This window comes from Eleutherodactylus coqui, chromosome 2, assembly GCF_035609145.1.
Source record: "Eleutherodactylus coqui strain aEleCoq1 chromosome 2, aEleCoq1.hap1, whole genome shotgun sequence".
Taxonomy (NCBI): domain Eukaryota; kingdom Metazoa; phylum Chordata; class Amphibia; order Anura; family Eleutherodactylidae; genus Eleutherodactylus; species Eleutherodactylus coqui.
Genome location: NC_089838.1, coordinates 211,809,301 through 211,822,776, shown reverse-complemented (window position 1 = coordinate 211,822,776; position 13,476 = coordinate 211,809,301). Strand labels below are relative to the sequence as shown.

General features: G+C 45.3%; 1 protein-coding gene across 4 annotated transcripts in view; it reads left to right on the top strand.

Annotated features, from left to right (window-relative positions):
• ZNF609 (zinc finger protein 609) overlaps positions 1-13,476 on the top strand; it is a 74,402-nt gene that overhangs the window by 7,585 nt on the left and 53,341 nt on the right. For all 4 annotated transcript variants that reach the window (XM_066592422.1, XM_066592424.1, XM_066592421.1 and 1 more), the window contains exon 2: positions 6,557-7,460. In XM_066592422.1, the coding sequence (XP_066448519.1) occupies positions 6,729-7,460 (732 nt within the window). In that variant the 5' untranslated portion in view covers positions 6,557-6,728. The remainder of the gene's footprint in view (positions 1-6,556; positions 7,461-13,476) is intronic.

Below are 13,476 nucleotides of genomic sequence, written 5' to 3'. Positions count from 1 at the left end.
TGAAACCACGGCGGCCGCAGCCGCGGTTTCAGCCGGACTTACCGCAGCGGATTGGTCGTCCCGTGTGGACGAGATTTCTGAGAAATCTCATCCACATGGCTGGCTAATTCCGAGATTAGCAGGCGGATTTGCCGCGGCGAAATTCCGCGCGGCAAATCCGCCCTGTGTGAGCCCAGCCTTAAACAAACGTGAACAATAATCGCTCGGACTAAACGCGAGCCGACTGAACAACGACCGCGAATCATGCGCTTTTTGTTCAGCATTCAGTTTCTGCAGGCATAAAAATCATTGTTGGCTCATTCGCTTATCATTTGGTTTAACCCCTCAAGGGCATGGCCTATTTTGCCCCAAAGGACGCCATGTTTGTTTTTGTTTTTTTTGCAGTTTTTCATCTCCACTTTTCCAGGGCCATAACTTATTTATTTTTTTGACGACACAGCCGTACGAGGGCTTGCTTTTTGCGGGGCAAACTAGTTTTCATTTAATGTATTGTAAAGCTTTATCATTTTTTGAGGACACAAAGAGAAAAAATAGCTATTCTGCCATTGTTTTGTTAATTATGCAGCGTACATGACATGATGATTTTTTTTTTTGTGCGAGTCAGTATGATTACAACAATACCAAAATTATAATCATTTTAGATTTTTCCGCTTTTGTACGATAAAAAGCCTTTTTTTTTTCATTTTTATTTTCTTCTACATTGTTGCATTTTTTACTTTTCCATGGTTGTATTTCTGTGTGTGTGTGTGTGGGGGGGGGGGGGGGGGTTGTTTTTTGCATGATGAACTGTAGTTTTTATTGGTACCATTTTGGGATCCATAGGGTTTTTGATCACTTTCAGGCCTCTCTCACACAGACATTTTTTACAGCATTTAGCGCCCTTTCATTGCAGCGCTAAACGCTGTACAACGCTCCCATTCATTTCAATAGGGCTTCAACACAAGCGTCAAAACGCTGCGCTTTAACAGCGATGCATGTCCTATCTTTGGCCATTTTCAGCCCTGCGTCGCCAATTGAAATGAATGGCCAGTGTTAGCAGCGCTGCTGAAAGCGTGGCAAAACTTGGTGCTGTGTTTCGGGCAGCGCTAAATGCATCGCTAGCTGCACTAACAAAAAAAAAAAGTTATACTCACCGATGCTGTTGCTGTCTGGTCCCTGCTGCTGCTTTTTAGGGCTTTGGCACTTGTCAGAGGATCACTTGCTAGTGACGATTTACCAATCACAGCTATTCAATAAATGAATGGTTCACGGCTCAGCCAATCAGAGAAATCTCTTGCTGGAGGCGTGGTCTTGAAACCCGTTACCAGCAAGAAATGCTCTGCAGGCACAGACAGGTGCCTGGAAGCCTGCAGGGACGGCGGATGGCGCCTGCTAGATGAGTATTTTATTTATTTATTTTTTTCAGCTTCCTTGGCTGCGTTATTAGCAGTGCTGAAAACACAGCCAAAAGGCTGGCATAACGCGTGCCAGCGCTGCTGAAATCGTAGTAAACGCAGCATTGAAAAACGCTACATTTACTGCAAACACCTGTGAGGGAGGCCTTTTTGGGTGGTAAAATGAACAAAATAGGTTTTTTGCCTCCATTTTTTTTACAGTTTAAAGTGTGTCCAAGATGACCTGTACAATAAATTGGATACGATGATACCAAATATGTGGGATTTAAATTTTTTTTAGTCTTCTTTTTTATTTTTTTTTTTTTTTTACAAATGGGGAAAGTGCACGAAAAAGTGGGAGTTGTGTTATTACCTTTTACATGCAAGCTGGGACACCAGTATCTGGCATTCGGCGGCAACCCATTGGCCCTCCATGATTACTTGGCGGAAGGCCAATGATGTCACAGAGGGGCTGCACTCTTTTTGTGAACCCTTTTCATGCCGCGATCTATCAGTCACTTCTCATTGCGGGATGGTACGGGCTCCGCTTCTGAGCCCACGCCATCTACAAGACGTATGTTTATTTCCTTTTGCGTTAAGTACCTTGCAGTCAGGACGTAAACCTTCAGTATTCGCTCATACTGAACGCTTGTCATTTGATCAGGCAATGATGCCTCTTCCTGTCTGAGCTGACGGCACGAGTGCGAACGGGTTAGCGGCAACAGCAGTCACTCCTTCAAATGAGGATCGGCTTATCTAAAAGGACCCTAGACATATCTTCTGGTCGGCGGCGTTTATACTTCTGCAGCACTAACGGGGTGAATGTGTGGAAACATTGTGGCTAGACCTCTAGAATCCTGATGGTGTAACAATTGTATCTTCAGCCCAATGTGCCCTTATATGAATGGCACCTCTCTGTGCTGAGCTGATCCTCCTGACAAAGAGCTCTGGTCTGTCCTAGTGTCTGCCATATCTTTGTAAGGCCTCCTGCACACGAGATTTCCCGCAGAATTTCCGCCCGTGCCCGCCTGCATAGGATTGCATTGCAAAACACAATCCTATGCACACGGCTGCGATGTGTCTGCGTTAAAACACGCGGCAAACAAATGGCGGCATGTTCTATTTCTGTGCGGGTCTCACAGAGGCACCTAGCACAACGTCTTGAACTTCACAAGTCGCCAATAAGGAATCTGGCCGACTAGGAGCAATATAAAACCAGCGTGTGTAGGGGCGCACGCTGTCTGCATGACTGATAAAGAAAGATGTCTTCAGGAAGGAATATGTCCTGATTGCTTCAGACGCAGAGAAGGCTTTCCCCAAGGTCACGAGGAGCTGACATTGTAATTACACTGCTTGTCTTGTACCAAAGATGCTGCTGTTACACAGTACACGTCTGACCAAGTAGGCCAGGCCCTGTCTGCCATGTCTCTTTATTGGTGTGACCCCCTAATCGCCCTTCTGGAAGTAGGAAGCGGGCCACCGGGTCACAAAAGCAACTAACCATCTGCCTTGTAAAGCATCCCTGGAGTTAACACTGTGAGTGCTGGTACTAAGTGCTGTATGAGTAGGAAGCTGGAGAGGTAGGGGATTCATTTATGGTTTGTGCCACATCACCGTGAAGAATCACAGAAACCGTTTCTGGTTCCTCTTTCACCGTTTGTTGTTACCAGGGTGGACCAAAGTATACTGCTGAGGTAAAATGAAAGCTGCGCTGTGATTGGTTGCTATACAGCTGAGGTAAAATGAAGGCTGTGCTGTGATTGGTTGCTATACAGCTGAGGTAAAATGAAAGCTGCGCTGTGATTGGTTGCTATACAGCTGAGGTAAAATGAAAGCTGCGCTGTGATTGGTTGCTATACAGCTGAGGTAAAATGAAAGCTGCGCTGTGATTGGTTGCTATACAGCTGAGGTAAAATGAAAGTTGCGCTGTGATTGGTTGCTATACAGCTGAGGTAAAATGAAAGCTGCGCTGTGATTGGTTGCTATACAGCTGAGGTAAAATGAAAGCTGCGCTGTGATTGGTTGCTATACAGCTGAGGTAAAATGAAAGGTGCGCTGTGATTGGTCTCTATACAGCTGAGGTAAAATGAAAGCTGCGCTGTGACTGGTTGCTATAGGCAACAGAGACAGGTTTTCTTTTAGACTGCTTTTATAAGAGTGTGGTGGCGGGATCAGAGGTTACTTTTTTGTCGGCCAACCTGTACATTAAAAAAACAACTACAGTAAACTTGCGGTAATGTGTGCTTGCTTGTCATTTAAAAAAAAAAATAATTTCTGCTCAACATCGGTCTGCATGAAAAAAAAATGCATTTATGAATCCACCAATTTACTTCAATGGGTCCGAATTGCGTGAGCCGTCCTTTATTCAGTCGTTAAAAATATGGACAGAAAATAGGGGCCCTAATAGTGTATTATAACTACATGTCATGTATGTGTGTATAATCTATCGCTGTGTAGATCATGTTGTATAAGGCTGCTGTCACACATGCATTCAGAAAACGGTGCGCATAACCGCAGAATTTTACCGCGTTTTCAGGCTGCATTTTCAAATGCATGTTGCAGCAATTGACAACGCTTTTTAATGCACCCTATCACTGTGATGGGTGATGAGGTGCGTTAAAAACCGCCAGAACACGTGAGAATAGAGCGGACAGCGCTCAAAAACCACGGTGTTGGAAGCAATGGCAGCATTGTACCTCGGTTAATGCGGCATTCGGGATGCCACGCTGATTGCTGTAAAAAGTGTCCCGTGGGAGGGTGGACTACAAGGGTCCTAAATAGTCTCCATGGGGCCAGTCTGGGGTAGGTAAGCTATACTTACATGTTTAGCCTAGCTGCTGTAATTCAGCGTGTGACAACAGATGGTAATGCGTTGACAATGTGTTTTTATTTATTTTTCCATGCATGTGACCATAACGTCTGCGCTGAGCATTGTATTCCCACATCATACAGTGCTGGCCTTTTACTAGGTTATGTCATTACTTGGGGATCGTGGTGGTCCTACCCCAGTGTTCCTGACAATTAAGGGCCCACAATGATGATTTAGGGTCCATTTAAACCTGCCGATTTCTCGTTTGAACGAGCGAACAATGTCAGAGATGGCTTGGGCAGCCTTTTTATACAGGAAGATACATCGTTGGCTCGTTCAAACGAGAAAGTGTTCAGTCATTCACTGTATAAGTGATGTAGTGCTGCGGCAGCCTTTTCATCTTCAGGCCCACTGGGGGTTCCAGAGGTCAGACCCAATGATTATAAAGTGATGGCGTTACTTGTGAGTTACCACTTTTTTAATACCGTGTTCCCCAATAATAAGGCATACCCCAATAATAAGCCCTAGCTACAATACATGAAAAAAAAGGCAATACTCACGTAGTAGACGGCCTTTGGGTCCCTTGCGTTGGACTGCAGGCTTCCGTGTACTCCTGAACGCTGACAGAGTATTTCTTCCTGGTAGCAGGGTATGAATACCCCGCCTCCAGAAAGCGATTGCTCTGACTGGCTGACGCGGCACTTAATAACCGAATCACAGTCGGCGCTCAATTAACCAATCACAGCCATTCGATAATGTCATTCAATGAATGGCTGTGGTTGGTTAATCGAGCGCTGGCTCTCAATGAACCAATTCGAGCAATTGCTTGCTGGAGGCGGGGTATTTAAGCTCCACCTTCAGGAAGAAATGCTCTGTTGGTGTTCAGGAGTACACAGAAGCCTGCAGCAGCGCCAGAAACCAGCGCGGCAGACCCCGAACGCCGTCCACTAGGTGAGTATTATAAGACACTGTGCCTCTTTTGGGGAAAAATTAATATAAGACAGTGTCTTATTTTCGGGGGAAACACAGTGTATATACTCCCATAATCCCAGAATAAAGGGATGATATACCTGTCCCCCAACTAGATTCTTCTGGAGCATGAAGTAAAATAGACACTGGGGTACTAACGGTGACACTCAGTCTATCCCAGTGAAATAGCCTTACCACACACTAACATGTTCAGAAGAATAATAGAAGGATGGGGAAGGTTAACTAAGAAAGGGATTTTTTTCTATTATTAGTTCCTGCGTTCCCTCTTTCCCTTTTTCTCTACCACTCTATCAGTGCCCGTACTTTAACTGGGGACTATCTGATATTGACAAGAAGTGGTAGTAGTCTCTTCTATATGAGACTCGTACACCTCTCTATACGTAGAGGTTTTCTTGTAGTGCCCTATTTGTGTTTTCTGGTTTTAAATATAACAAATAAAGTTTACTGATTTTAATTTTATTTTGTCTAAACTGTGAAGGGCTTTCAAATTGGCTATTAGACAATTCTGCCTCTGTGACAGTGTATATACCACGCAGTATATACCACCTGAATAATATTATAAATATTTATGTTTTGGAGAAATAAAGAGTTTAAAAAATATGTATATATTTGTTTTAAGCATATGTATTGGTGAAACATTTGTGAAATTAATTTGAGAAGTGGTGAGCGATAACCCACAAGTACCCTGCTGGCATAGCATTATCCCATCACTTTATAAAGGGAAAATATCCCTATAACAAAAGGAAAACGACCCCCAACAATTTGAAAACTACTTTTTTGTTTTTATGTATCCAAGTTAAAGTTAGGCCCCCTGCACACGGCAGAGCCCGCCGCCCCTACCTGCTGACTTTCATTTTCATCTGTGCTGCAGATGGTCCGCAGGGCTCGCTGTCAGACTTGCGCAGTACAGATTTATTTACTGTTAAAGTCCTGATTTTCCTGCGTCATCACCTAGCGATGATGTGGAATCCGCAACCTTTCCGCAATGTGATTGCAGAAGGGCCGCGGATCGAATGGCTTCCATTGACTTTAATGGAAGCCATCAGTGTGGAGTCCGCACAAAAATAGAGCATGCTGCGATTTTTTTAAAAATTTTTTTCCCCTCCGCTTTTGGTTTCTACTAGTGTGCAGGAAGAATTGATTTCCCATAGCATGCTATGGACGTTATTTGCTGCGGATCCCCCGCCGCAGATTCCGCAGCAAATACCGCAGCAAATATCAGTCCTTGTATTGGCTCTTTCATGTTTATACAAATGTGCTTTGTGCAAGTACTTTAATATTTTTCTCTAACAACTTTATATGCCTTTTCTTTACTCTCTGCATCTTCTGCTTAGTATAAGGATATTAATGACTTCTAGTAACTATCCTTTTCTCTGAATTGCAGTTACAATGCCGTCTCTTCCAAGATCCAGCGTCATTCTGTAACCTCGGACTCCTGTTGATCTGTTTCTGTACGTAGTGAACGTGTACCGGTTCCAGGCTGGAGAGGAGAGAGGCTATCAAGGCATCCCCGACCTGGAAAAACTTAAGGCCTCAGGAGGGTGCGCACACTTAAGATGTCCTTGAGCAGTGGCGCACCAGGAGGGAAAGGTTTGGACACAAACCCTGTGGAGACCTATGACAGTGGTGATGAATGGGATATCGGAGTGGGCAATCTGATTATTGACTTGGATGCGGATCTAGAGAAAGACCAGCAGAAGCTTGAAATGTCAGGATCTAAAGAGGTGGGCCTGCCAGCCCCCAATGCTGTGGCCACTCTCCCTGATAACATTAAGTTTGTGACACCTGTACCTAGTGGTCAAAGTAAAGAGTCAAAATCCAAATCGAAGAGGAGCAAAAGTAGCAAAGATGGAGGTAGGAGTAGTCAGACCTCCTCTGGACTTTTCCCACCTGGAGAAGCAAGTAAGAAGGAAGTGTCGGGACGTTCTGCAGATAATGGGGGTACCTCGGGAGTTCCCTCTTCCACAGCAACTCCTTCCAAGGGAGGAGAGAAGTCTGGTAAGGCAGCCCGCAGCTCATCTAGTTCTAAAAAAGAAAGCGGAAAGGCCAAAAAGGACAAGAGTGAGGTACCTGGGGCAAGTGGGGACAAAGAGCCCATTGGAGTTCTACAGCCGCCCCCTGGAGTTGGGGGTCGTGGAAACTCTGTTCAAGACACTATGGGAACTGCAGTAGAACAGATGGGTGGGGGAATGGCAACGGACAGTGGGAATGCGTTGAATGTTATAAAATCTGAAAATGAGGATCCTGAGCTGGATAACCGAGGATTGAAAAAGGTCAAAGCTGAAATGGTGAGTGTGTGATATATTATATGCTGAAGTATGTGATGCATGTTGTGTGCAGGATTCAACTAGAACAAAGAAGTCTCTCTTTACTTTACATGATGATTTGGTTATGTGTCATTCACTGGAAAGCTGCACAGGACAAGTGGAAGTGGACTCTTCTCTGCAAACATCATTTTCTTGGTCACCAGGAAAAAGCTTGTGGCTCCAATCCCTCTTTGAGGACTATTACACTAGTGGCTGCTGCTAGCGCTCATGTTTCCCCGACAATTGCCGGGCTGAACCTGCAGATTTAGATGCATCCTGGTAATTGGCACCTGAGTGTTAATGGTGCTTGTGTAATGCCATCCTTGGTGGAATGTTTAATGCGAAAACCCTTTACCATTTTAAAATAGTGTTTGGGTGCCCCGTACAGAGTGCATATGGCTGTTGTGACTGCAGACGGTTCTCCGCTGATTACCAGCCAGCACCAGGACTTGGCGTTGTTTTGACCTGATGCCACTCAGCAGAGACTGGCAGAGAATAGCACTATGGGCGGGCACCTTTTCTCAATTCCAATCCAGCAGGTCATGTTTTCAGGATTTCCTTAGTATTGCACAGAGGATATAGTTATGGCCATTGCTTCAGTAATAGCTAAAGGTGTTCTTTCTATAGGATATTATCAGGTTTTGACCTGTTGAGGCAACTTGGGGTGTAGAAACATGGATTTCACAAGCCTAGTCACTCCACAATGTTTATTCCAGTGATACCAGGCTCTCTTTAGGATGATGAGAGTTGGATATTTCTATGTCAGATATTTATGGCAAATCTTGCAAATATACCATAATTGTCTGATAGGTGTAGCCCCACCCTGCTGATAAAAGGGGTTATGAATGGAGCGTTGGCTTTACATATGTATAGCTGTCTCTCTCTCTCCATTCTTCTAATGGACATGATATCCAACCTGTGAGACCCCACCCCTATCATATATGTTGTCCCCTGTGGCATATATGCCAAAAAGGGAAATACCCCTTTTAAATATAAAAATGTGTAATTCCATTGTAAATATAAGGACGTGGGCAATGTTAAGGCCCATTTACACGTAACGATTTTTGCTCAAAATTCGTTCAAATGAACAAATTTGAGCTATAATCATTCAGTGTAAATCCACAAAAATGTATAGTATATTATAGTTACACTATTGTCTGATTTCATTGTTCTTTTGGGGTTTCCTATTCAATTTGATCCAATTAGCCTTGAGAGGATCTCTGTTTCTTTAGAATTTCACAGAAAAAGCCAAAAATACAATACCTGAAGGTCTGCAAAGCAGACACGGTGCCATAAGGCAGGCACAATCGCCACCGGCACAATCGCCGTAGGGCAGGCGCAATGGCCATAAGCCCTGAAGATATGCAGTTAGCTAGATATGGCCATTGCGCCTGCCCTACGGCGATTGTGCCGGTGGCGATTGTGCCTGCCTTATGGCGATCGTGCCTATGGCGACCGTGTCTGCTTTGCAGACCTTCAGGTATTGTATTTTTGGCTTTTTCTGTGAATAATGTGTTTGTTTTTTCCCCCTCACCTCTGTGATTTCTGTTTCTTTAGAAATATCACAAATGTATGTAGCCAATTCTAATTTATGGACATCAGGGTGCAATCACATGGGTGTATGCAGTTTTGGTCCGTAAAGAGTGCATCGCTTTCACCGTGTGTATGTTGTACACGTTTTTGATGCATGTGCGCTTTTTTTTATGTCTGTATTGCCTCCATTGCATTTTGCAAATGCACATAAAAGGGAAAAAAAGCAATTAATGTCACTTTTCTTTTCACTGTCTCCTGGGAACATGCTTAAAAAAACAAACCCTGCAGTGAAAATGAATGCAACTGTGCAGTTGCTGTATTTTTACACAACCTCATAGACTTTAAAAGGTGATTTTCGTCCTTAAATACCAACAAAAATAGGACATGCCGCATTTTTTATGGGAACGATCGTTCCATTAAAAAAAAAAAAAAAAAAGTTCATCTAAATAGATCAGTACAAATCGTCGGTCTGTGCGCTATCACTTCATTTTCTTGCGGCAACACTGCGATTTTGTAGCACCACTTGTGAGGATTTTCAGGGTGTGGAGGCTTGAAATATAAGACCTATCCCGAAAAGAAGCCCTAACTGCAGGTAAAAAAACAAAAGAATACATCACCTTAGAAGCGCTGTCCGGATCCGCTGCATCTTGTTCCCGGCACTGGTCTTTAGCATCTCTTCTGGCTGGGGATTGAAAAATCCCCACCTTCTTGAAGCGCTGCCTCTGATTGGCTGAGCACTGTGATGCTTAGCCAATCAAAGCCAGCGCTTGATAAACCAATCACAGCCCTTCATTGATTCATCGCTTCAGCTCTTCCAGGAGGTGGGGATTTTTCAATCCCCGTCCAGAAAACATGATGCAGAGCAGTGCCAGGGGCCAGGAAAAAGATGTAAAGGAGCCGGACAGTGCTTTCAGGATTTACTAGGATCATTTTTGTGCCATGCAACAGGGAGGAAGGCTCCATAGAGAAACATGGGCTACAAAACCTCATGAGTCACGTGCATATTGCGAAACCCGCAAGGTTTTTGACTCCCAATGTAGCCTACTACAAAACATCGCAAATGTGATGGAACCCATAGGAAGGCATGGGCTTCACAAACATGCGATTTGTAGCATTGCAGCAATGTGTGAAAATCACACGACTTAGTTGCCTGTGTGAATGAGCCCTTATATTCATAAAAATATGGACAAAAAATACACCCAAGTGAATGGTCCCCTATTATTAAAGACCACTTCTGTATGTGTATTACACCCCTGCGAAATATCATTACACCAAGTCTCTTCTATTTTGAGCAAATACACAAATCATTTAGCTGTGATGATTCTGTTGGACGTGCCTCGCGGCGTAGAACTAGGCCATGTCCACAGGTGACTGATTGTGGAGGATTTTCTGTGTAGATTTCGCTCCTACAGTCAGCAATAGTGTTTTATACCCATTAACATGTAGGTTGATCATACTATGTATCTTCCAACCCATATCAAGCGGATTATGCCAAGAACTGTTGTACCTGATTTCACCCCTTGCAATGCCCAGCCCAGTGTGCTGCAGAATCTGCATGTAATGCTTTGTCAGGAAACCCCTTCCTTATCCTTTCCCCCATTGGTATGCTTCCCTTTGTGTTGGCTGCGGTTGATCACCACAGTGATACATGTAGTCTTCTAATTTCATTGAACTGTGTAGCCGACCTATATAACACTGGCTTATCTAGGGAGACGTCTGTCACTTACCTAGGGAGCGCACTGACCTTCTGTCCCGTCCAAAGGAAATAAGGTGGTAAAGAGTTAATCACTTGTAATTGCCACCTTATGCTGGTGATATTCCTTGCAGTATTTGTGCATTTAAATGTTTTCTCACCATTTTCATTTGCAGTGATTGTTTTATTTTACATTTAGTGGAACAGTTTTATGTACAATTTACAATCTGCTAAAAAAAAACAAATTTGCCCCTCTGGATTGGATGGCCGTTTCCATCCTCGCAAACATCACAGCTGGTTGGGATGTGGTCACTTATGGCTGCCGCTAGAAACCCTATTGCCTTGTGATGCCATGTAGCAAAATGTAACAGGGTTGTACCAGGATCACAGGTTATCCACCGGATAGGGGATAACTTGTGATCGATACACGTCTCGCCACTGAGACCCCCGTCAATCCTGAGAATGGGGGTCCCTCATCTTCTTAGTACAGGCTTGCTGCACTTCACGCAGCGTGTTGCCACTCCACTCACTTTCTGGAGATAGCCGAGTGGCAGCCATGCATGCTCGGCCAGTGCTTCATTGAACCTGACATCACTGCAGGAAATAAAGTGATATGCAGAGGCGGGGAGGGGTGGGGGGAACGGATCGCCGGTTCTTAAGATCGGTGGTGGTGGTGGGGGTCTCAGCCGAGCAATGAGACCCCCACTGATTGTCAAGTTATCCCCTACATTGTGGATAAGGGGGTAACATGATTGTGGTATAGCTCCTTTACAAACCCATTACATGAACGTTGGCTGAAGCCGCCAACTAACGTGTAAGGGGTCTTCCTGACTTCCCCCAATAGCAGATATCTGGGGAAAGAAAGAAGGGTTAGGCAGGTTTGATTTTGACATAACCAGTTCTTTATTCTCACAAGAGATAAGCCGCCACCAGAGGTTTCTGCCAGCGTCTTCTGAATGTGCGCGGGATGTCGGGAGGAGTAGCTGGCGCCTGAACAATCATTTGACTGACCGCTATCTGATGTCTATGACCACCTTTTCAGATCTTGCTGCAGTATCCGTATTTTATTTTACAGTAGCACATTCTCATTAGAAGCAGCACATTGTGATAGTAATGGACAGTGCGAACCGCTCTATGTGCCGTCTGTAAGATAAGGGTTAACTGATTATTGTTTGGGAAACAGATTTTTTACGGCCCTTTTTACACGGGTGATTGCTGGGCACTTAAAGGGGTTGCCAGAGTTAGAAAAACATGGCTTTCTTTCAAACTCAGCGCCACCCTTGTCCATAAGGTTGTGTGTGGTATTGCAGCTCGGCTCTGTTGTAATGAATGGGAGCCGAGCTGCAATAGCAGACACAAGCCACGAATAAGGGTGGTGCTGGAAGCAAGCAACCATGTTGAGCAACCCGTTAAGCACCCGACAGTTGTTCCAGCGATTTACTCTTGTTCTTTTACACAGGGGCGAGGATTGCTCAGTTAGGCCGCCTGCACACGGGCGGAAATCCCGCGGCGGGATTACCCGCAGGATTTCCGCCGCTGAAAGTCTGCATAGAAGTGCATTACAATACGTACTCCTATGCAGACGGCCGCGGTTTGGCCGCGCGAAATCTCGCGCGGCAAACAAACTGCGGCGTGTCCTATTTTTGTGCGGGGCATGCACTCAAGCTCCGGTCTGCGCGGCAGCCGGCACATGAAAGAGCTGGGGCCGCCAGGCGCGGGTGAGTACGCGCTCGTCCCTGCAGGCTCTCGGGTCGGGTCCCGCGGCGAGAATTCTCGCTGCCGGATCCGACCCGCTCGTGTGCAGGCGGCCTTAGTAGAGGCAGACCGTGCTGGAGATCTCTTCCGGCCACCTACCTCCATTCAATGGGCAGTCTTTCATACCTGAATGATTGCCTGCGTACAGACCGATCATCGCTGGATTTTTATGCCTGCCTAAGCCAAGGCAACAATCTGCCGTGCAGCATGAATGTCCGCTGATGTGTCCCAGGGGTCTGAAGTGACATGTAAGAGGGTCAGCCCAATATTAATGCTTCTAGGACTGTTGCATTTGGCTGGCAGTGATCAGCGTATGGCCAGCATTACAGGCTCCTGGTTATAGGGTTTATGAGAGGTTACCTCAACCAACCGTTATCATGTGAAATAATACTCATGCTGCAAAGCTTTGCATCTTTCCATGTCAATAAGGAAAACCTCTCGCCAGTACAGCGAGAGGGGGAATGTACTGAAAGGGGTGACAGCAACAGGTCCTCCAAATGTGGCGTAGACTACAGCTGCTCGTCAATACACGTTCTTAATTCCCTATTAGTTTACCGCTGACTGGTGCAGTATTTTATGTTTTCCCACATGAATGTAATTCTACTTTTACAGAATAAGGCCTCATGTCCACTGGTAAAATAAGATTAAATATCCGCAGCATTAATTAAATACCTGCGGATGTCATTTTCCCCTGAGGCGCGGATTGCGTCTCTGGGAAAACACCTGTGGTATGCTCCATTTTTAGTGCGGGTCCCCCGCGGGGACGGCTCCCGCAGGCTTCTATTGAAGCCTATGGAAGCCATCCGGATTTGCGGAACACCCGTACCTGAATTTCTGCTCTCCAGTGCTAGAGAGCAGGAGTTAAAAAATAAAGTGGAGTGCCCGGCGCATGCATGCGGCACGCTGCCGGCGTGCCTAGAACATTCGCCGGGCCTAAGAAAGAAGATCCTCAGTGTCCGGACAGGTATCTTTTTTTTTTTTTTTTTTTTTTAGCCTCATGTCCGCGGGAAAGGAGGG